At 35.3% G+C, this 20519-nt stretch overlaps 2 protein-coding genes across 5 annotated transcripts; both read right to left on the bottom strand.

The window, feature by feature from the left end:
- Window positions 1-381: 381 nt before the first annotated feature.
- LOC122276288 (cyclin-dependent kinase D-3-like) lies at window positions 382-14035 on the bottom strand. 3 transcript variants are annotated; one of them, XR_006228820.1, is made up of 8 exons: window positions 13678-14035; window positions 12914-13212; window positions 12717-12825; window positions 11713-11838; window positions 9332-9567; window positions 8963-9253; window positions 1317-1450; window positions 382-835 (listed from the first exon to the last, which is right to left on the bottom strand). XR_006228820.1 is itself a non-coding variant. In XM_043085895.1 (7 exons), the coding sequence occupies exons 1-7, from the start codon at window positions 13780-13782 to the stop codon at window positions 1393-1395; spliced, it is 1224 nt and encodes a 407-aa protein (XP_042941829.1). In that variant the 5' UTR covers window positions 13783-14035; the 3' UTR covers window positions 1316-1392. The 3 variants fall into 3 exon arrangements, 1 of the variants encoding a protein (XP_042941829.1); XR_006228821.1 differs by lacking the exon at window positions 382-835 and adding an exon at window positions 899-1221; XM_043085895.1 differs by lacking the exon at window positions 382-835 and having other exon boundaries at window positions 1316-1450.
- A 949-nt stretch (window positions 14036-14984) lies between these two features.
- Window positions 14985-19696, bottom strand: LOC122275643 (MADS-box protein defh21-like). 2 transcript variants are annotated; one of them, XM_043084786.1, is made up of 7 exons: window positions 19433-19691; window positions 17021-17099; window positions 16701-16874; window positions 16328-16369; window positions 16129-16170; window positions 15710-15986; window positions 14985-15305 (listed from the first exon to the last, which is right to left on the bottom strand). In XM_043084786.1, exons 1-7 carry the CDS (start codon window positions 19618-19620, stop codon window positions 15301-15303), a joined length of 807 nt encoding a protein of 268 aa, XP_042940720.1. In that variant the 5' UTR covers window positions 19621-19691; the 3' UTR covers window positions 14985-15300. The 2 variants fall into 2 exon arrangements, with proteins under 2 accessions (XP_042940720.1, XP_042940721.1); XM_043084787.1 differs by lacking the exon at window positions 16129-16170 and having other exon boundaries at window positions 19433-19696.
- Between the last annotated feature and the right edge of the window lie 823 nt (window positions 19697-20519).

The following is a 20519-nucleotide window of genomic DNA, read 5'->3' as shown; positions in this document are numbered from 1 at the left end:
ATCATCTCTCAATGCGGTCTTATTTGTTTTTGCTGATAAATGAAATGAGTTGAAAGAACAATTAAAAGTTGAATAAAATATTATTAAAATATATTTTTTTAATATTATTTTTTATTAGAGATTGGAAAAACTTAAATTTTTTATTTTATTTGTATAAAAATTTTAAAAAGTTGTAATAAGTAAATAAGTGGAGAATGATTGTGAAAAGAAACGAAAAAGAAATGCTATCAGTTAAATCATCAAAATGTGGTTTAATTATTAAAAAAAAATGGAGAATAGATCTTAGAGATTGCTAGAATGTATACATGTGCTACTTTCATTATGACATGACATTGTTTATTAAAAATTAATATTTACGTAAATAATTTCAGTAACATGATATTTTAATCATAGTACGAGAGTGTCATATCAATTATATTCCAAAAGATCTAATAATGTTCCTCTAGAAAAGAGGGAAATTTTATTTTCCAAACCTACGAATCCTCAAGTTCAGCATTTTGTGGACTTGCCAGACTACCAACGTTTCATCAATCCAGTGCTCAGTTTGAGTTATGGTTAAAAAGTAAAATAATGCAATAAAATCGCGAGTTTTGAAAGAGTAGAACAACTCGGCTATGCATCATGAGAGCTAAAATTTCACAGCTCGGTTTTTCAGTTTGATTGATGAAAAAGAGAAAAATCTTGGACTTGTCAAGTCTTCCCCTCTCATTTCTTCCATCTTAAACGGATCACCTCATCATCTCTCAAGAACCTTTTTCATCAGATTTCTTATCCACCAAAGCACATATCTCTCACTGAGTGCATATGCCATCCCATATTTTTCAAGAAAATTAGCCTGGAAGAAACAAACACCTTGTCATGGAAAAATTACCAGAGGTTCTCACAAAACTCGTTCAGGTAACAATTAACCGGAATTTAGCTTTATATAGAACTTTCCTCACCAAGTCAAATACTAAGTACACCTATATTAATGTTGATTCTTCATCGCCCCAAACCAAAGTCTAATGTTCTCAAGCATCAACTATAGCAAAATATTATATATAAAAAATAATAATTCCTTAAAAAAATTGGTCTTCCATGGCTACAATACAAATTCTCTTCAAGAGTGAAAAGGGAGCCACTTCCTCATGCCATCTTCTTTTTCTCCTAAAAACAGTTATTTTTCATCCCCAAACTTCAATCCTACAAAACCCTCACAAATTCTTTGATAACTGCTTCCTCCTAATAAATTAAATACATAAATCAAAGGCGCATTCAGATAACGGAAATCACATGAAGACTATAATGTTGAAATGACCTTCAAATAAACTGCATACCTCATAAATGCTGTCATGGCAATAATACATCCCTTAGACAATAACCAAATTTGAGTATACTTGATATAATATGTTCTTATTCGGGGTGCTGGAATTCCAGATCTAACTTCCTCTTTAAATGTGATCTGTCAGCACTGTATAAGTGAAAAAAAAGGATCAATTATAATGACTACCAAATTTAAGTACAAGTTTGCCAGACGTAACAAGCATTGACATATCAAAATATTTATAAAAAAAAAAATATCATGAAAAGGTGATTCTTAATTTCACATTCCACTTGGCACTCAAAACAATCGCAAGTAAACAAAAGAAAACCTACATTTGCCAATTTGGCATCAAGGACAAGATGAATATCCAGTAAAGATGAAGAATTGTATTATACTGATAAGCACCAAGGTAACAGCAGTTACTGAGAGGTCCTACCAAAGAAACCAGCCACTCACACACACACACACTTTACCAATTTTGCATCAAAATAAGAGATGGAATCCAGTAAAGATGATGTTTTATACCAACAAGCACTCAGGTAACAGTTGTTGAGAGGTTCTACCCATTAGCATAAATGAAAATTTAAAATTGCAAGTTTTCAAGAAATTAGCATAATCGAATCAGATACATGAGCAAGCAGGAGTGGAAGTTTGTTCCCTACCCATCCAATCAACTTTGTCTGACTCCGGGATATTGGTTCCAGACACTTTGATTTTTGTCCAGAATATGGGTTCAGGTGAACTTTTTCGTCCAACAAGTTGAAATGGCTGAAGCAAAACCACTTCAGCTCCAAATTTAAAAATTCATAGTTGTCTTGCAAAAGTTCTTTATATATTACAATCCTAGTGTAGATATTCTTTAAACTTCCACTGATATATACTATTGTAAGATTTGATAACCTTATCATACATTTCTTTGCTTTGTAACTTAGGTTTGTTATGTAATTAAAAATTGTCATTTTTACTCTGAGGTAGGATGTTTAGTAACGAGGGTATAGATGATTTATTATGTGCCTAATACGAGGTTGAAATCCAAAGCAAACCAGGTCAGTCAAGGGTTGCCTTAAATAAACAAGGATTTGTTTGGTCACTTTGTTATTTTTCAAAATCTGGTTCCAACTCGCTTTTGTAATTTAGTATAATTTTATACGATTTTTCTTTACTGTTAAACTTCACATGCACAAAGTTTTTTTTTTTTTTTAATAAGTAAACAAATATTATTAATAAGGATAAGTATAGCCCAAGTACACAAGATGGTATACAAGCGATAATACCTATCTAGGTCGTAGTAGTGTGCACAAGTTTTGAACATACGACCTTACCCTCCATCTATTTCTATGAGAGAAGAAACGCCATTGGAACTAAAGTTGGTTGACTTATGTTTTAAGATGATATATGTCATTGAAGGAGGATTGGAGACCCATAATTGATGGTTTCAATCTTGAGGCAGTGGATTCTTCTACAGCAACCTGGCTGGAGAGGCCATTTGAAGTGGATGAGGTGCATCGGGTGGTTTGTGGGATGAGAAGAGATAAAGCTCCTGGCCCAAACGGGTTTTCTATGGCTTTCTTTCAAGATTGTTTGGAGATAGTGTGAGAGGAGGTGATGCAGGTTCGCAAGAATTTTATGATTTTCAAAAGTTTGAGAAGTCGTCGAATGCCACTTTCATTACTCTTATTCCTAAGAGAGTGGGTGCTTCAGAGTTGAAGGATTTCCATCCCATTAGTTTGGTAAGTGGATTTTATAAGTTAAAAGGTTTGGCAAATCGAATGAGCAAGGTGATGGATAAGATTATATCTAAATCCCAAAATTCGACGACAAATCATTGATTTTGTGCTGATTGCGAACGAGTGTTTAGATAGTCTGTTGAGGGAAGGTGTTCCGGGGTTTCTTTGTAAGCTGGACTTGGAAAAGGCATACGATCACATAAATTGAAATTTTCTCTTCTACATGCTTAGAAGATGTGGTTTTGGTGACAGGTGGCGTGGTTGGGTTAGACATTGTGTTTCGACTGCTCGGTTTTCAGTTTTAGTTAATGGGCAGCCTTGTGGTTTTTTTCAGAGTTCAAGAGGTTTGAGACAAAAGGATCCACTATCCCCCTTTTTATTTGTTCTTGTTATGGAAGCTTTGAGCTGTATGGTGGAGGCCGTGGTAAGAGGAGGTTTTATTTCAGGTTTTTCGGTGGGAACTTCTTTTTTTTATAAGTAAAATAAATTATATTATCAAAAGAAGGCAAAAGCCTGATACAAAGTTTAGTGACCACATCTAGGTATGAACAATGGATATAAGGAACTCATGTAACCCCATGTAACCCCAACCATTGAAATCAACCGCTAAGGTCCATGTACAAAGAGTTCTAAAGAAAAAAACTTTTAATTCCTCCATCGATCTCTCTTTGTCCTCAAATGTCCTGTCACTGCGCTCTCTCCATAAACACCACATGATGCATATAGGGATCATCTTCCATACCGCTTTTATCTGTTGATTTCCTCTCAGATTTTTCCAACTGGCCAATACCCCAACCACCGTCTCCGGCATAGCCCAAGCCAAGTCCATTCTGCCAAGTACCTCATTCCATAGCCTTCTCGCTACCTCAAAGTGTATTGAGAGATGGTTCACCGATTCACCTCCCTTTCTACACATGCAACACCAATCTGTGATGATCACCCTGTTCTTCCTCAAATTATCAGTTGTGAGAATCTTACCCAATCTGCAACACAAAGAATGCTGCTTTGGGCGGCGCCTTATGTCTTCATATCTTTCGCCATAGGAACTGAATAGGTGTCTCTTGGGAAAGAGACTTATAAAAAGAGTGCACTGAAAAAGTACTTTTAACTGTAGGTATCCACCATAAACTATCCTGTGAATTATCCGGTTTAGTAGTATACAAAAGGCTATAAAAGGCTTCAACACTGCTCATCTCCCAATCTTGTGCCGCCCTACTGAATATGATATTCCATTGAATTTGCTCCCCTGATCTTTCCAATACATCAGCTACTGAGGCATCAATATCTCTTGCAACTCTGAATAGCGAAGGAAAAGATTCCTTTAGTGCCACATGATCACACCAAGTACCATAACAAAACTTAATACAGGTTCCTCCTCCTAAACGGATTCGGGTATAACGAGTGAAGACCTCCCACCCTTTTCTTATATGTATCCACAAACCCACTCCATGCGCTCCTCTCACTTCTTTTGTACACCAACCCCCCCATAGGTCCCCATATTTGCTCTCTATTACCATCTTCCACAAGGCTTCAGGTTCCTTATGGTATCTCCACAGCCATTTACCTGGTAACGCCCAATTGAAAGTTCTCATATCTCTAATGCCCAAGCCCCCATTCGAGATAGGGCTACATACCTTGTCCCACCTAACAAGGTGAAATTTTTGTTCTGCGCCCAGTCCACCCCACAAGAAATCCCTTTGAAGTTTCTCCAACCGAAGTGCAACATTTGCTGGAATAGGAAACAATGACAAAAAATGGTTGGGTAGATTAGAAAGAGTACTCTTAATTAGTGTAATCCGACCACCTTTTGACAAATATAATATCTTCCATCCGGCTAGCAGACGTTCCACTTTCTCAATAACTGGGTCCCATAATGAAGCCGCTCTCGAGGTCGCCCCCAGTGGAAGTCCCAGATAAGTCATGGGTAAAGATGCAGTTGTGCATCCCAATATACTAGCCAACTGTCTAATATGTTGAACACGTCCAATAGGCACCATCTCGGATTTTCCCAAATTAACGTTCAATCCGGAAGTTACTTCAAAACAAAGGAAAAGGGCCTTCAAAATTCAAATCTGGTTAGGAACTGCTTCGCAAAAGAAAAGAGTATCATCTGCAAACAATAAGCGAGATACATTAACAAGTCCCCTATTCGGAGATCCAATCTTAAAACCAGCGAGCAACCCATTTGTAACCAAGGCTGATGACATCCGGCTTAGTGCCTCCATCACAATAACAAAGAGTAAAGGGGATAACGGATCTCCTTGTCTTAAGCCTCATGTGCTACAAAAGAAACTAGTTGGGCTTCCGTTTATCAAGACGGAGAATTTCACCGTTGATATACACCACCTAATCCATGAATACCATTTCTCTCCGAACCCGCATTTCGCCAAAAGATCAAGAAGGAACTCCCAGTTGACATGATCATACGCCTTCTCCATATCTAGCTTGCATATAATCCCTGCCTCACCAGTTTTCAACCGACTGTCTAGGCATTCATTCGCAATAAGAACCGCATCTAGGATTTGTCTATCCTTAACAAATGCATTCTGAGGTTTCGAAATAAGCTTCCCCACTACCTTACTTAGACGATTCACTAGCACCTTGGAAACTATCTTGTAAACCCCATTTACTAACCTAATAGGTCGAAACTCCTTAATCTCCTCAACCCCCACCTTCTTTGGAATTAGTGCGAGAAAAGTAGCATTAAGGCTTTTTTCAAACTTTCCCGCTGAGTAGAACTCCTGGAACACCTTCAATAGGTCATCTTTTAATACAGCCCAGCAAATTTGAAAGAAACCCATCAAGAAACCGTCAGGGCCCGGCGCTTTGTCTTTAACCATTTTCCTCACAACTTCAAAAGCCTCCAACTCCTCAAAAGGCCTCTCCAGTCAGTCTACATCAATATGTTCAATGGAATCAAAACCAAGCCCTTCCAATTTTGGCTGCCAAACCACCTGTTCAGAAAGTAATTGTTCAAAAAAGTCAACTACATGGTGGTTTATCATAGACTCATCCCGACACTCCACTCCTTCTATTTTCAGCATCTCAATGTTATTGTATCTTCTATGTGAGTTAGCTATTCTGTGGAAGAACTTGGTGCTTCGGTCTCCTTCCTTCAACCATAACACTCGACTTATGACGCCATGATGTCTCTTCAAGAACTACTATTCTTTCCAGATTTGCTTCCAACTCCTTTTTTACAGCTATTTCTTCTTGTGTTGAGGGCCGGTTTTCTTGTATTCTTTCCAAACCTTGGATCTCCACCTCCTTGCTTTTTTTACGCTCCCCTATATCACCAAAAGACTGTCTGTTCCACAGCTTTAGATCTTTTTTTAGAGCTTTCAATTTACCCGCAAAAATGAAACTAGGGGTTCCTTGTAACTGATATGAAGTCTACCATTGCCTAACCTTTTCCTCAAAGCCATTCGCCTTCAACCACGTATTTTTCAAATTTGAAGGACCTACGCCTCCTTTGGACCCCTCCACAATCCAACAAAATAGGCCAATGATCCAAACTCAAACAAGGCAATCTCTTTTGCCACACATCTGGAAAATGACATTCCCACTCTGGTGAGATTAGAAATCTGTCTAGTTTAGACCATGTATGATTATTAGACCAGGTACATGCACTTCGGTGGGAACTTCTAATAATGGCTTTACTTCTATATCACATTTACTTTTTGCTGATGATACTCTCATTTTTGGTGATGCTGTTGGGGAACAGATTAAAACATTGAGGGCTGTCTTGTTATGTTTTCAAGCTGTTTCCGGGTTAAAGGTGAACTTGGGTAAATAAGAGCTGGTCCCGGTGGGTGATGTACATAATATTAATATTTTGGCTGATTTATTGGGATGTAGAGTTGCTTCTTTGCCCCTGAAATATCTAGGTCTCCCGTTGGGTGTGTCGTTTAAGGCAAAGTATATTTGGGATGGGGTGGTTGAGAAATTTGAGAAAAGATTGGCGGCGTGGAAAAGGTTGTATTTATCAAAAAGGGGTAGAATCACTCTTATAAAGAGTACTCTTTCTAATATTCAAACGTACTTTCTTTCTTTATTTCCTTTACCAGTAGGAGTGGCCAATCAAATTGAAAAGTTGTATAGAGCCTTTTGTGAGGAGGTTTGGGAGAGGAGAATAAAATTCCTTTAGTAAACTGGAAAAAAGTTTGCTGTCCAATTGCTGATGGAGGCTTGGGGGTTTGTAATTTGTGTAGTTTTAATAAGGCGTTGTTGGGGAAGTGGTTGTGAAGATTTCATAGGGAAGAGGGAGCAATGTGGATGGGGGTGATTGTATGGAAGTATGGAAGTGATAGGGGGGGTTGGTGCACTAAGGAGAGTAGGGGTATGGTGTAAGTTTATGGAATTTTATTACAAAAGGATGAGATAATTTTGTGAAACAAGTCAATTTTGTGGTAGGTGATGGTTTAAGAGTTCGATTCTGATTTGATGTTTGGTGTGGTGAGATTGCACGGTTTAGAGCCTTTCTGGCAGTTTTTAGATTGGCTGTTAATAAGTAGGCCTTAATTTCAGAGTTGTTGTGTTACTCTAATGAAGAGATGCATTGGGATGTCAGTTTTTTCAGATCTGTTCAGGATTGGGACATTGGGGAGGTTACTATTTTTTCAGGTTGTTGTATTCAGGGGTTATTAGACGACATGAGAGGGATCAAATGTACTGGAGATACACAGCATCTAAAAAGTTTACAGTTAGATCTCATTATAAGACATTGTATGATCAGCATAACATCTCTTTTCCTTGGAAGAGTATATGGGAGGGTCATGTTCCGTCAAAGGTTGCTTTTTTTTGTGTGGACAGCAGCAATTGGGAACATTCAGACAATTGAAAATTTGAGAAAGCATGGTATGATTGTTATGGAGTGGTGCTTTATGTGTAAGAAAGCTGCGGAATCTGGGGACCATCTTCTTATTCATTGTGATATGGCTAAAGGGTTATGGGATGGTGTGTTTAGAAGATCTGGACTGTCCTGGGTTATGCCAAATTCAGTGGTAGAAGTACTTGCATGTTGGCCTAGACTGCTTTCTTGCTCTCAAGTGGAAGCTGCATGGAAGATGATTCATTTGTGTATTATGTGGTGCATTTGGTTGGAAAGGAATGAGAGGTATTTTAATAACAGGGAACACAAAGTAGATGAAATCTGAGAATTTTTTATATGTTCTTTGTTTAGTTGGTTTTCAGCTATTGTACTTAATGGTGGGGCAGTCCATGAGTTGCTGTCCTCGTTGTTCTAGTTCTAGAATGTATTTAGGTGTTTCTTTTGTATACTTCCTGTGTAAATGGGCTTCGCTTATTGCATTCGATAAATAAAATCTTTACTTACAAAAATAAAATAAAATATGTCATTGAAGGCATTATGCGTCCAAAAAAAAAAAGAGGGCCTCTTTTGATACCCGTTATGTTCTACAAATAAATTTGTGCAAATATGTTTTAAACTGGGTTAGGTTTGGTAATTTACACTTCTACTTGAAAAAGGACTATACAGTTTAAATTAATGTTCCCTTAAAATATGAAATCCCTCAAATGGGCCAACAAAATGTGGCAGATTGGGAAAAAAGCAAATGGGATTTTTGCCTCAGGTAGAACCCTGAATCCTTTTCAACTTCTATATTTGACCACTGTTTTGATCAAGAAACCTGTAAATCTAGTTCAGATATGTGTTCTATAATAAATAATCATGTTGTTTTACAGTTCAATTTTAGTCTTATATCAAATCAAAATTTGTTATCTCGAGATATTGCTACAAGGTTGAAAGTCGATCTTCAATCAGAACTACCTATCATAGAAGTTTAAATAAATTACAGACATTTAAAACAATTGTGAAACAATCCCATGTACTTGGGCTGTTGCCTAATCTTATGATCAATAAAATCTTGTTTACCAATGAAAAAACAATTGTGAAATAATACTGACTTTTTACCTGTTAATTGTGGGCCTGTTTGGAGGTTTTGCTCCAAAGATAGAAAAGTCTACTGACATTGGTACTGGTTCATTCCTATTTGCATTTTCACCATTTGCCTCAATCTTATCGATATGATGAAAAATTCCTTCCAAACCCTCACGGTCTGGCATCACTCTCCTTGTCTTTCTTGGAGGTGATAAGACAGTAGGACCATCATGTGAATTAAAATCAGAAACCCTCGAATCCCGCTTAGGTGCAGGTCTGGGGAGTTTATCTGGATCTGTAGGCAGTGGTGCAGATGAGAAGTACCTAAATAGGAAAATATAGATGAGAGAAAGGAACCAAATGTAACCATAGATTTCCTATTGAATGGTTGAAGGGACAAACCGGTGCTCTAATGCCTGCTGCACTGATATTCTAGCTTTCGGATCATAAGTAAACATCTTTGACAGCAAATCTAAAGCATCATCACTAGTCATTGGAAACAAGGAACGTAAAGGGGGTGCAGGAACATGCTGGTACTCCACATAATCAGGAAGGTATACCAGATCAGGCCACTGGGATGGTGTTGGTGTCCCAAACGCAGCAAAGATCTTTCCCAATTGATCAATGTCACTTGAACCCTATAAAACATTAAAAACCACAAAGACGAGAATCAGAAAAACATGCAAATACAGATTCCATAACTATAAATGGCACATGTAAAATAAAATAAAATAAGCAGACAAGATCAAGCCATGCAAGATATACAATAAGAGCAAAGGAGCTCCAAGTTAGTCATGTTAGTCAGCAAACTCAACTCAAATAATGGTAACCCTGACCATGGTGACCACATGTATCTTTTTTTGTCAATATATTCTGTCTAAACTTCTATAATCTATCACCTTCATGTTCATTATGTCCTTCTTTACCACTTCTACCCCGCAAAATTTCAAATAAAATATAAGTAACAATCAAAAGTATGATATAAAGATCAAATTCATCATAACTAATGGAAAGATATTCACTAGTAGATTCAGGACAGTGGTCGATACTGGCACCATGGAAGAGTTCAAAGTAACACTCCTCATGCATGGGCCAAATTTCACTTTAATAAATGGACCCCAACACTAGGAATAATTAATTAAAATGGGAAGTAAAGAGCGAAGTTGGGACTCAAAACTCAAGACCCCTATTTTAATACCATCTTAGATCACCATTGTCCCAAAGCTTAATCTCATAGGAAGAGGAAGAGGTGAATTTAATCATTTAATTTATATTTTTATACTTACTATCTATAAAATTATAATTAGCATAAAAAATATGAGCGAATCCTTAATACAATAATATGAAATAATAATACAATTCACTCAATATTTAAAAAATAAGTTCATGAATCGTTTTGCTAAAGAACAAAAGTGTGACCCTTATATTGATTGTTGGGCCTCTACTAATTGTTTTCTAGTTAAGTCTATCTCGGGTTTGGTGCTGAAATATAATTTGAAAGACCATTACAAAGTAGCCCCAATTAATAAAATAACCAAATTACCATTCAACTGCAGAATCAATCAAATCTTTAATAAGATTTTACCAATTCACCAATCTAAAACTAGATGCACCTACAATCTGTGTTGACGCCATCCGGATCATTCTGCCCTAACATAAATCAAACCGTCCAGGGACCCACGGGCCTGTAACTAAGATCAAAAGAGAAATCAACTGCAATGTATGGCAAAGGGTGAATCTCCTTACAAAGCTTTCCAGAAAGTAAGCACTATTCTCATATGCAACGAGCTTGACGCACCAAAGCTAAGTCTTTCTGCCTGCCCCGGCACACAAACTTAATGAGTAAAGTATAAGCCTAAGGATCACGACTAAATGCAGAAAGACAATCCCCCCCCCCCCCGGGGCCCGTTCGAAGCAATTCTTCCCATTCTCATGACTCAGAAAAAGAGCCATCTACAGTCTTATTGGCCCTGCCTTTCATTCCACAATTCACGGACAAGTTCTTGCATCCGGTGCAAGTGTAACCGTTTTTTCTCGTCGCTCTCTCTTTCTTTCTGAAGAGAAATCTCCAAAAGGCGTTCCCAATAATTGAGATGACCCAGAAAAACACGAATACATTTAACGGTCTTTCTCAATTATTCTTTTAAAGCCTCCCTCGATAATGCATCAAATAGATGCAAGGGTTGATGACTCAGTGGGCCCTTGTATGGACTGATTAAGTTCCCCACTGGGAGAGCTTCAGAGGGAAGTGTGGAAATCTATATGGACTTCATGTGATTCGAAGGCAACCACTATGTATTGCAAGAAACTCCTAAGGATAGCAATGTATACCTAATGAAAGCCTTAAAGAGCCTCAGAGGAATGGAAGATGTTTTGAAAATAGAGAATGATCATTTTTTGTTTTTGATTTTTTTTTTTGGGGGGGGGGGGGGGGGGGGGGGGGTGGTGTTATATTTGAGGGGGATAGTTTTAATGACTTATATGCTTCTTTTTTTGTCTGTAGGTTGTAATTAGGTATTTCTCTCTTGTATACTACCTGTGTACTTGGGATATGCCTAATTATGATGATCAATAAATTTTAGTAATTAGCAAAAAAATATATCACGTGATGATCACCACTTCATATTAAAACATACAAACAAATCCCCACGGGTAGTACCAGAGAATACAGGCATCATAGCTAGCAAAGTAAAACGGATCTGAAACACAAAAAATCAAATCTACAGAAATTAAACTGCGATCCCAACTCATAGGAACCAGTAAGCATGAAAATTTCAATTCACCTGCAGAAAAGGTCGACGCAGGAGAAGTTCAGCAAATATACAAGCGGCAGCCCAAACATCCACCCCAGCACCATATTGCTTGGTACCAAACAACAGCTCAGGTGCTCTATACCATCGAGCAAAAACCTACCATAAGAGTACAGGTCTATTATTAAATTGTATTTTACAATTGTGAGTGACAAAGATGGATCTTTTTCAGTTTGTAAGAGGTATAAAGGAGTACGAAACATTTTTTTATGAGTAAAAGGAGTAGGAAAAATAACCATTAAATTGGGAGATTTAGATGCAGTAAATGGTCAATCATCTTCAGTGATATCATCAAATATTCCAAAATAAAGTTTCCAATATGATTGCAACCAATGTAGCTAATTTTTGATTTAGTGAACTACTTGTCAACATGGACAGAGAGATAAATATAAAACAGCCAGCCTGACAGCCTCCAAGATCTCAAATAATCAGTTCCTTCTCGCAAACTTGCTGTGCAAAAACAGTAACAATATTTACAGCAAAAACTGCAATTCCCATATAAAAAAAACTATGAATGCGACACTAATATATTAATTGGAAAAAAAAAACAAGATGTATGCAATAATAGTAGTAATCATTACTTGTTACATGAAAATACTAAAAAAAAGGAACATGTTTGATTCATCTTACTTTTTGCTTAAACACTCAAAAGCTTTTGTTAAATCACTTCAATGTCCCAAAAAAATACTAACTCAACCAAGTTTACTTTCCTATTAGCAGCCCTAGTGACACATGATTTTTGTTAGATGAAAAACAGTAGTCACCACAAACGGGTGAAGTTCAACATCTACTCAAAAAAGAAAACCCAACTTCAAAAACACAATTATTTAAGCAACATGACCAAAGAAGATTTCTATTGATGAAAGCAGTACCATAAGGGCTACTAATAGATTCGTCCCCACAGATCTCAAAGTACAGATACAGGAACTTCGAATGATTAAATGAGTCACCACGCAATTCTATAAGTAGAAACAAACCTGGTGAGTGAACTTGCGATCTGGGCTCCCAAATATTCGTGCTAAACCAAAATCTGCAAGTTTGAGCTGTCCATTAGATCCTATTAACAAGTTGTTTGGTTTCATATCCCTGTTGAACAAAAGTAGCACGTATTTCAGACAAATCCTACCAAGAAGGTAACAACCTACAAATCAGCTTGTCAACATTAAAATAATACCTATGTAAAACCCATTTCTTGTGGCAGTAAGCAAGTCCTTTAAGTGTCATCTGAAGATAAGATTTTATGTCAGCCGGTGAAAGAAATATATTCCTGTCCCGAATAACAGCTTCAAGGTCTGTCTCCATGAACTCAAACACAAGGTGCAAGTTACCCTTATGAGGGAACGCATCAATCAACTCAATTATATTCGGATCTTTAAGCTCTTTAAGGAGCTTGATTTCTCTAAGTGCCGTAAAATTTACCCCTTCCTTTTGCTTGCCAAGCCGAATCTTTTTAATTGCGACTTTCTGTCCTGTCTGCAAACAAGCGGTTAAACTTACAAATTAGTCATCCCCATTATTCCATACAACTCTCAAGGCAAAAGCTTTTAGCACATTCTACACTAAAATCTAACCAATTCCACATACTCCCTAACCCATTAACCCCGTCTAATTTATATATGTACATGGATAATCACGTAGCTGCAACCCAACATGCTAGATTTTGCCTTAAAGAACATGCCTGCGTGCCTGCCTATGTAATTGCTAAAATAATAAAAAAAAGACTCCTGAATATCGACTCAGGCACTCAGCTTTCCCTGAGTCAACTATTCAGTTCCACCTCGGTTATGTTTTTATTTTTATTACTTGCATGACAGCAAAGACCATCTCACTGAAATTCGTCTACACATATAATTCTCAGCTCTCAATTCCCCCAACCCACCAAAAGAAAAAGTTAAAAGGAAAAAAAATAATAAATAATTACTCGAAAGAAAGAACTACCTTAGTATCAATGGCTTTGTAGACGACCCCGTAGGTACCTTCGCCGAGGACTTCTCGCTTCAGATATCTATCGGCGACTTTCTTGGACAGATCGAGCTCTGTCATATTTTTTTGTTCGGCTTTCGGATTTTTTTAATTTATTTTTTGCGTATGTAATTTATTTAACTGTTATATTAATTTAATCTATTTCTTGAATGATTATTGGGATAAAATTGGAGAAATCTTTAGGTGAGTCTTCATTTTCCCAAGAAATTCTGAGAAAGTTAGGGTTCGGATTTCGGGGCAAGGGGACGACGAGAAGAAAAAAAAGCCGTTGAAAGTAAGGGACAGAGTAGATAGGGTAAAGAATCAGAAGCAACGTCTATGGTTAATTTAACATTTTTCAGGGGCGTTTCGGTAATAGTGGAAACAGCTCGTCTTTGATCAGTCATCTATGCTGGTTGCTGCCTGACATTTTGGGCTTGAGATTAGACTTGGACTCGTTACAGCCTTTATCCAATTCTGCTTTTGAAAATTATGTTGTATACCATTTCGATAATGTTAAATACGATCGTGAAGTGTATAAATATTATATAATTATTTTAAATAAAAATAAAATTTATTTTTAAGAAATTAATTTTTTTATAAAAATTTTATATTAATTTATTTTTTTAAAAAAAATTACACCGCGCTTATATAACCACGATTATAAATATTATTTCTCTTTTTTTTAAGTACATTTTATCAATATAATTAATCAAAATAGTTATTTTTTTATTAAAAATAATAATACAATCAATTATATTAATAAAATACATAAAAAAATATATAAAAATAATTATATATAGAGTTTTTATCTCTAAACAAGAAGTTTGGTACATAATTATTTTTATATTCAAAATTAGCCCAAAAATAACTTTAGAATTAATTTAGTTATCATTTAAAAAGTACTACTCATAATCCTTTTAATGACTATCCCTTTAATTTTCTGATATCAAATGTTTGAAAAACTATTTATTTTTATAACTTTAAAAGAAATAATAATTTGTAAAGTTTTAAAATATATAAACTACGCGCACTCTTTTTTTTAAAAAAAAAAAAAAGTTTACAAATCTAAGACTCTTATAAAAAAAAATCTATTTTTTAACTGTGGACTCACTATTTTTTTAAAAAGAATATAAGTCTAGCACAATACTTTAAGATTATATCTAACATTATTCAATTGTTAAAACATTTTCATTCAGCGTAGTTTTAAAATTGGTATAATTATTTATGTTATGTGTTGTGTTATATATTATATTATCGTCTTACCCACGTTATACTATATATCTTGATACAAGATAAAAGTGGGATAAAAGATCGTACTAATACATAAATCTTTATTAGGGTTCATAAGCAACAAAGACATAGATAGAAAGTAAGAAAGTAAAAACACCATATGCATATTAAAAACAAATACTGAGAATTCAGCACTTTTTTATTTGTGCATGCATATAATTAGCAGTACTCGATCCGATCCGCGGAAACGGAATCATATATGTAAATGTGTTTAGCTGTATCTGATGATCTTGATCATATGCATGCCATGCAAGTTGACAGAAAAGGAAACCCGAAGCCTTTCTTTTCTTGTAATGCGAGTCATTGTCAAACTGCAAAAGGGATCGAATGGAAAATGTAAGTGAACTCATAATGATCATGATGACCCGAGATTCGATCTCAGAATTCTAGCTGTGTATGATCTGCTAGCTAGTAATTTAAAGTTATAACTAATTCTGACCCAAAATCTCACTACTTAATCATGCATGCATGCCAGTAATTAATTGAAGATAAACTGATACAAAAGAAAAAAGGGAATAATACACACATCACTGCACGCTAATGTATATCAACTAATTCCACACGCATCATGACCTAGTTTGCTTATTTCTAAAGTTGATCAGATCGAGATCAAGTACTGATCATGATCAGTGGCCCGGTGAGTTTCTTCTGAATCACTAACATATATGCTTGACTCAATTAAAAAGTACTGATGTACGTAGAAGTATAGTATTACCATTTTTGGGGTGTTGGAGATCACTGAAATGATCTTGAAGGTTGGGGTGAGCAGGCTGCAGGAGACGATCATTATATGGATCATTAAGAAGCGGATCAGGCAAGGTTGCTAGCTGAAGCACACTACTACTACTTGCCGCGGGTTGCTCTTTCCGACCAGAGAATGGGAAGTACTGTTCCAGCACATGATGTCTATTTTCCTCAGTCTTTGGCACCATAGCCATTTGGTAGTACGTCTGCCGCTGTTGCTGCTCCAATGCTGCCTGATTCTCATTGATCTGATTTTGCCATATATAAATAAATGATTTTGACAATGAATCAACAAGCTGTTATAAGTATTATTGATTTCCAGTTCAATCCAATTAAACGCCATGCATGCCATTAATTCCTAGCTAATCGATATCAATGGTACGTACTCACCAGATGGTATATTTGTTCATTTTCTTCCAGCAGCATTTTCTCCTACATGATTTCATATTACAGAACAGAATGGGAGAGAGCGAATGATTGATTTAATAACAATCGCTAGAACTGTATACATATGCTGTGCTGTACTGCTGTGTGTGTGTATGAGAGAGAGAGAGAGAGAGAGGAATGGTTAAGAGATTTTGCATTTTACCTTCGTTCGAAGATTATCCGTCTGCTGTTGTAAGAGTTCGAACTGTAACGACCGATGATCATGACAAACAATATTATTAATTAAGGTTATACGTGAAACAAAAAGACACTGATCATCATTTGTAGCGCCTCAATGCAAGCCTCAAACTACAAGGTCTATATTTCAAAAGAACTAGTCAATAATATAATTGAAACTCCATTAAAACTTTATAAAAAGTAAGAACTTTTCATTTCTAAACAATATGGGAACTCGTACACCACCTACTCTTAATTTTATCATATAGGGATATCACAATATATATATATATTTATATATATACACGAGCATATAAATTCATTCAACAGCACCAGTACTAGTACTATCACTAATATACCTTCCTATCTCGAACTCTGTTGACTGAGAATTCCAGCTGCTGCTCAAGTTCATCTAAATCCTCAAACTTGATGGAACTCAAGCCCTCACCATAGTACGGTTGCAAACTCAATTGAAGATTCGCCGTTTCTTTTTGCATCCTTGCCAACTCACCAGGCATTAAGAATTGATGATCCTACGAATTAATAGTAAAGATCAAAACCTTAATTAATTAGAATCTTAACTAACTAGGTTTTTAGCTATATATATGTATATTATATCTAATTAATTAAATATGGTATGTACGTATGTATGTACGTAGATGAGATGGGTTGTACGTACATGATCAGTTTGGCAATTGATGTTTTCCGGATTTCGATTCTCTGTTGCAACCTGATACCTTCTTATCATATGTTCCATGCTGCAGCAATATGAAAAAAAGAAAAAAAACATACTAATTGCACATGTATATAGTTTAACTCGTAGACCAGCATACTGCATGATCATTAATCAAATGAGCGACCCTTTATATATAAGTTTATCATGATAATCTCGATCTCAAAATGTAATTTGAAGTTTAAATCCATGGATTTGGAAAAAAATTCATTGCTCATGAGATGTGTAGAAAATAAAATATATAAAATAGAAAAGGAGATTGAGAAGGAGGGAGAGAAAATTTTAGGGTTACATCTAATTTGCTATATATTCTCAATTCATGTTAGTGAATACATAACATCTGAACCAAATGAAAAAGGCAGCTAGCTATAGGCAAAGATCATCTATATATATATATGAATTGAAACTGTTGAAATTGTGCTTCATAAACAAAGGCACAAGGACATGAGAGGATTATAACTATAGAATTATAAAGATAGGAGGGAGAACTAGAAAAGAGTTTCTAAAATGGTTTGCTTCGAGGTTCTGCCTTTCAATGCAACAAAGCCAGCCTTAATTTATAAGCAACAATCAGCAGTATGGTAGTGGCGAGACTCTCGGGAGGGATTCATTTTGTCATAATAAATCTACTTTCAGTAAAAGTAGCAGGAATCACCGAGTGCAGCAATAATAGTACTCTTTAGCAACGTATATTAATATATATATATATATCCTATTCGATCCATGAGATACTAGTATATATCATGTTTTAATTTTGAGAAATAATAGTTGCAGTTCGCATGAGTGTGAAATGCCGTGTAATTATTTTGAAAAAATTAAATTAATACTAGACATGAAAAGAAATTAATATTTTAATAATGAACCATACTCTTTTTCAAAATAACTGCATGTTACTTACACACTTCACGACTATATGTAACATTACTCTTTAAATCTTGGTGGTTCGAGTCCGACTTGATGAAGGCCGGCTGCTACATTTAATTGGTATTAGCAAAACTATTTAATATGTACTATACATTTACAAATAAACGAGTGCATATACATCAAGGATATCAAGGTGTAAGTGTTAATTTAATGGGTGTGTGTTATATGGTGGTACCATATAATTAATTAATGTACATTAATATATTAACATGACTAGAAGCAAAATGATGAACCTAATAATTGGGAGAGAAAAACACATATTCTTATAATCATTATAGGAGGCAAAATTAAATTATATAGATCATTAAACATTTGTTTTAAGAAATTATTCCTCTAATCGGCCTGGGATAATTTGTTCGTTTAAAATACAGATGAATTTCTATTAATTGATTCTTTGACTGTACACTCTGAATGAAAAATCATTGCAAAAATATATTATATTGGCCGTATATATTCTTTTTTTTTTTTTTCTTTCCAAGAAACAAGGGACAGAATGATAAAGTGTACGTATCTTGCTTGTTCATGAATATTTCATGGAACAAAGTTCATGCATGTGTGGCGCCGTGTATAAAAAGAACAAGATTACAGGTGATCAAATTAATCAAAGATACACAGAAGTGATCAGGAGACTTGATCAACTCCAGTACCATACATATTTATATAGGTGTAAAGAGATCATGATCTGATGAAACTCATGAATACTTAGATATATAAGAACAAATTATCATCATGAGGCTGCGCAAAAATACTAATATATACCCTATTAATGGAGTAGATCGGAATTAAGCGCCTATGAAGTATAGCATAATATATATTATGAGTACTTGCAGATGATCAGAAGCGCGCGCGGAAGCTGCTCATGCATGAGGGTCATGTCATTGATAATTAAGTAGGTCAAAATTCAAATCAAGTCGATCGGTCATGGCATAATACCCTAATGAACTAAAACATCTGACAAAATAGATCTAGATCAGAGCCAAAACCAGATTAACATGCATGATCAATATATTGATGATCATGACCTCCGATCGAGAAAAACCCTAATCAGTCTAGGTAAAGACGACTAAAGAGATCTCCAGAACCGCGAAAACTAGTTTTATCAAAGCAAAAACGTCCAAGCCATGAATTGGATTCGAGCAAGATGGAAAATCCTCTAGCTAATTCAGAATCTCCAAAACAAAATACGTCCAAAAAGAACCCATTTTGAAGATCAACCAACCTGCATGCAGATAACATGCCATGATTCCCTCGAAGTACAAGAGAGAGGAGGGGACCGTGGAGGAGGAGAAATCAAAACAAAAACAAAAACCAGAAAAACAAAACTAGAAAACCAAGAGTAGTTAAACATGAAATGATCGATCTGCATGACTTGAAAAAGAACAAACCACATTGGAAGCAAGAAACATGATAAAAGACAAGATATTAATTTTTTACCTAGATGTCTCACTGCAATACTCGAACAACTTTCCATTGCTTGAGAAGATGATGAGCCCAACCTGGGCATCACAAAGCACAGAAAGCTCATGGGTTTTCTTAATCAGCCCTAATCGGCGTTTTGTAAAGGTAACTTGCCTTCTGGTTCGGTTCTCTATCCTTGAGATTGACATCTTCCTCCGTCCCATTTTTCCAAGAGTAATCTTATCGCGCTTCTATATCTTTATCTTGTCGGGTAAAGGTAAGAAAAAATGAAAAATTATACTCATCGTATCTATACACCACCCGCTACTTTATTTTTTATTTTTTTTATTTTTTTCTTATCAAATATATGATATATAAATAATGAGTAAAAGAATTTAATTTATTTAAAAAGAATAGAAAAAAATAAAAAATATATATAAAAAAATATAAAAAGAAGTATAATATATACAGATGATGAATAACAAAAACTTAAAAAGCAGCTTTACTTCTTGTACTGAAACTCCTGCTGTACTAAAAAAAAAAAAAAAAGAGGAAGAAGAAGAAGAAGAAAATATGATTGAATAGTAAACCGAACAATTAGTACTTCTGAACACCAACCAGAAGCTAGGCCAGAGCAAGCTGCATAGATAGGTTATCGATCTGGTAGAAATTATTGGCGAGGATATGCAAAGATCTTATTACTTATTGATCTCTTCTTCCCTGGAAGAATATTAATTATTGAATGGTAAATATTGGAGATTGAGTACGTCAAAGAAAGTACCACGTGGTCAAACAGCGGCGAAACATATCTTCTGATAGCCCTAAAGATAACACGTTAGCATTTTTGTACTCTCTAAACAGCAGATCGACTAGCTAGGTATCAGAGATAAGAGAGTACTCTTCGAAATTAACACCGTCAAAAAAAATAGATTTTTGTGTTTAATTTATTACAATAGAAAGACAAACGGTAATAAATTAAAAATTTTGTTACATATAAATATAAATATAATTGTACACTAATTTATATATTAATATTAATTTATTTATATTTAAAATTTAAATTAATATTATTTTTAATAAAATTTATTTTTTGACTAATCACATCATATTAGTGTACAGATTA

Source organism: Carya illinoinensis, chromosome 9 (genome assembly GCF_018687715.1).
Source record: "Carya illinoinensis cultivar Pawnee chromosome 9, C.illinoinensisPawnee_v1, whole genome shotgun sequence".
Classification (NCBI taxonomy): domain Eukaryota; kingdom Viridiplantae; phylum Streptophyta; class Magnoliopsida; order Fagales; family Juglandaceae; genus Carya; species Carya illinoinensis.
The sequence above is the reverse complement of the archived record's forward strand: the minus strand, read 5'-3'. Positions and strand labels throughout refer to the sequence as shown.

What these genes read in the sequence shown, in the direction of transcription:
- LOC122276288 (XM_043085895.1), bottom strand. Translation starts at nt 13,782, where the DNA reads ATGACAGAGCTCGATCTGTCCAAGAAAGTCGCCGATAGATATCTGAAG. An exon ending in ATCGCAAGTTCACTCACCAG is followed by an intron (nt 11,839 to 12,716) that starts GTTTGTTTCTAC and finishes CTCTTATGGTAG; the next exon opens with GTTTTTGCTCGATGGTATAG. An exon ending in TGCGTCGACCTTTTCTGCAG is followed by an intron (nt 9,568 to 11,712) that starts GTGAATTGAAAT and finishes AATGTTTTATAG; the next exon opens with GGTTCAAGTGACATTGATCA.
- LOC122275643 (XM_043084786.1), bottom strand. Translation starts at nt 19,620, where the DNA reads ATGGGACGGAGGAAGATGTCAATCTCAAGGATAGAGAACCGAACCAGA. An exon ending in TATTGCAGTGAGACATCTAG is followed by an intron (nt 17,100 to 19,432) that starts GTAAAAAATTAA and finishes ATATTGCTGCAG; the next exon opens with CATGGAACATATGATAAGAA. An exon ending in TCAATTGCCAAACTGATCAT is followed by an intron (nt 16,875 to 17,020) that starts GTACGTACAACC and finishes ATTAATTCGTAG; the next exon opens with GATCATCAATTCTTAATGCC.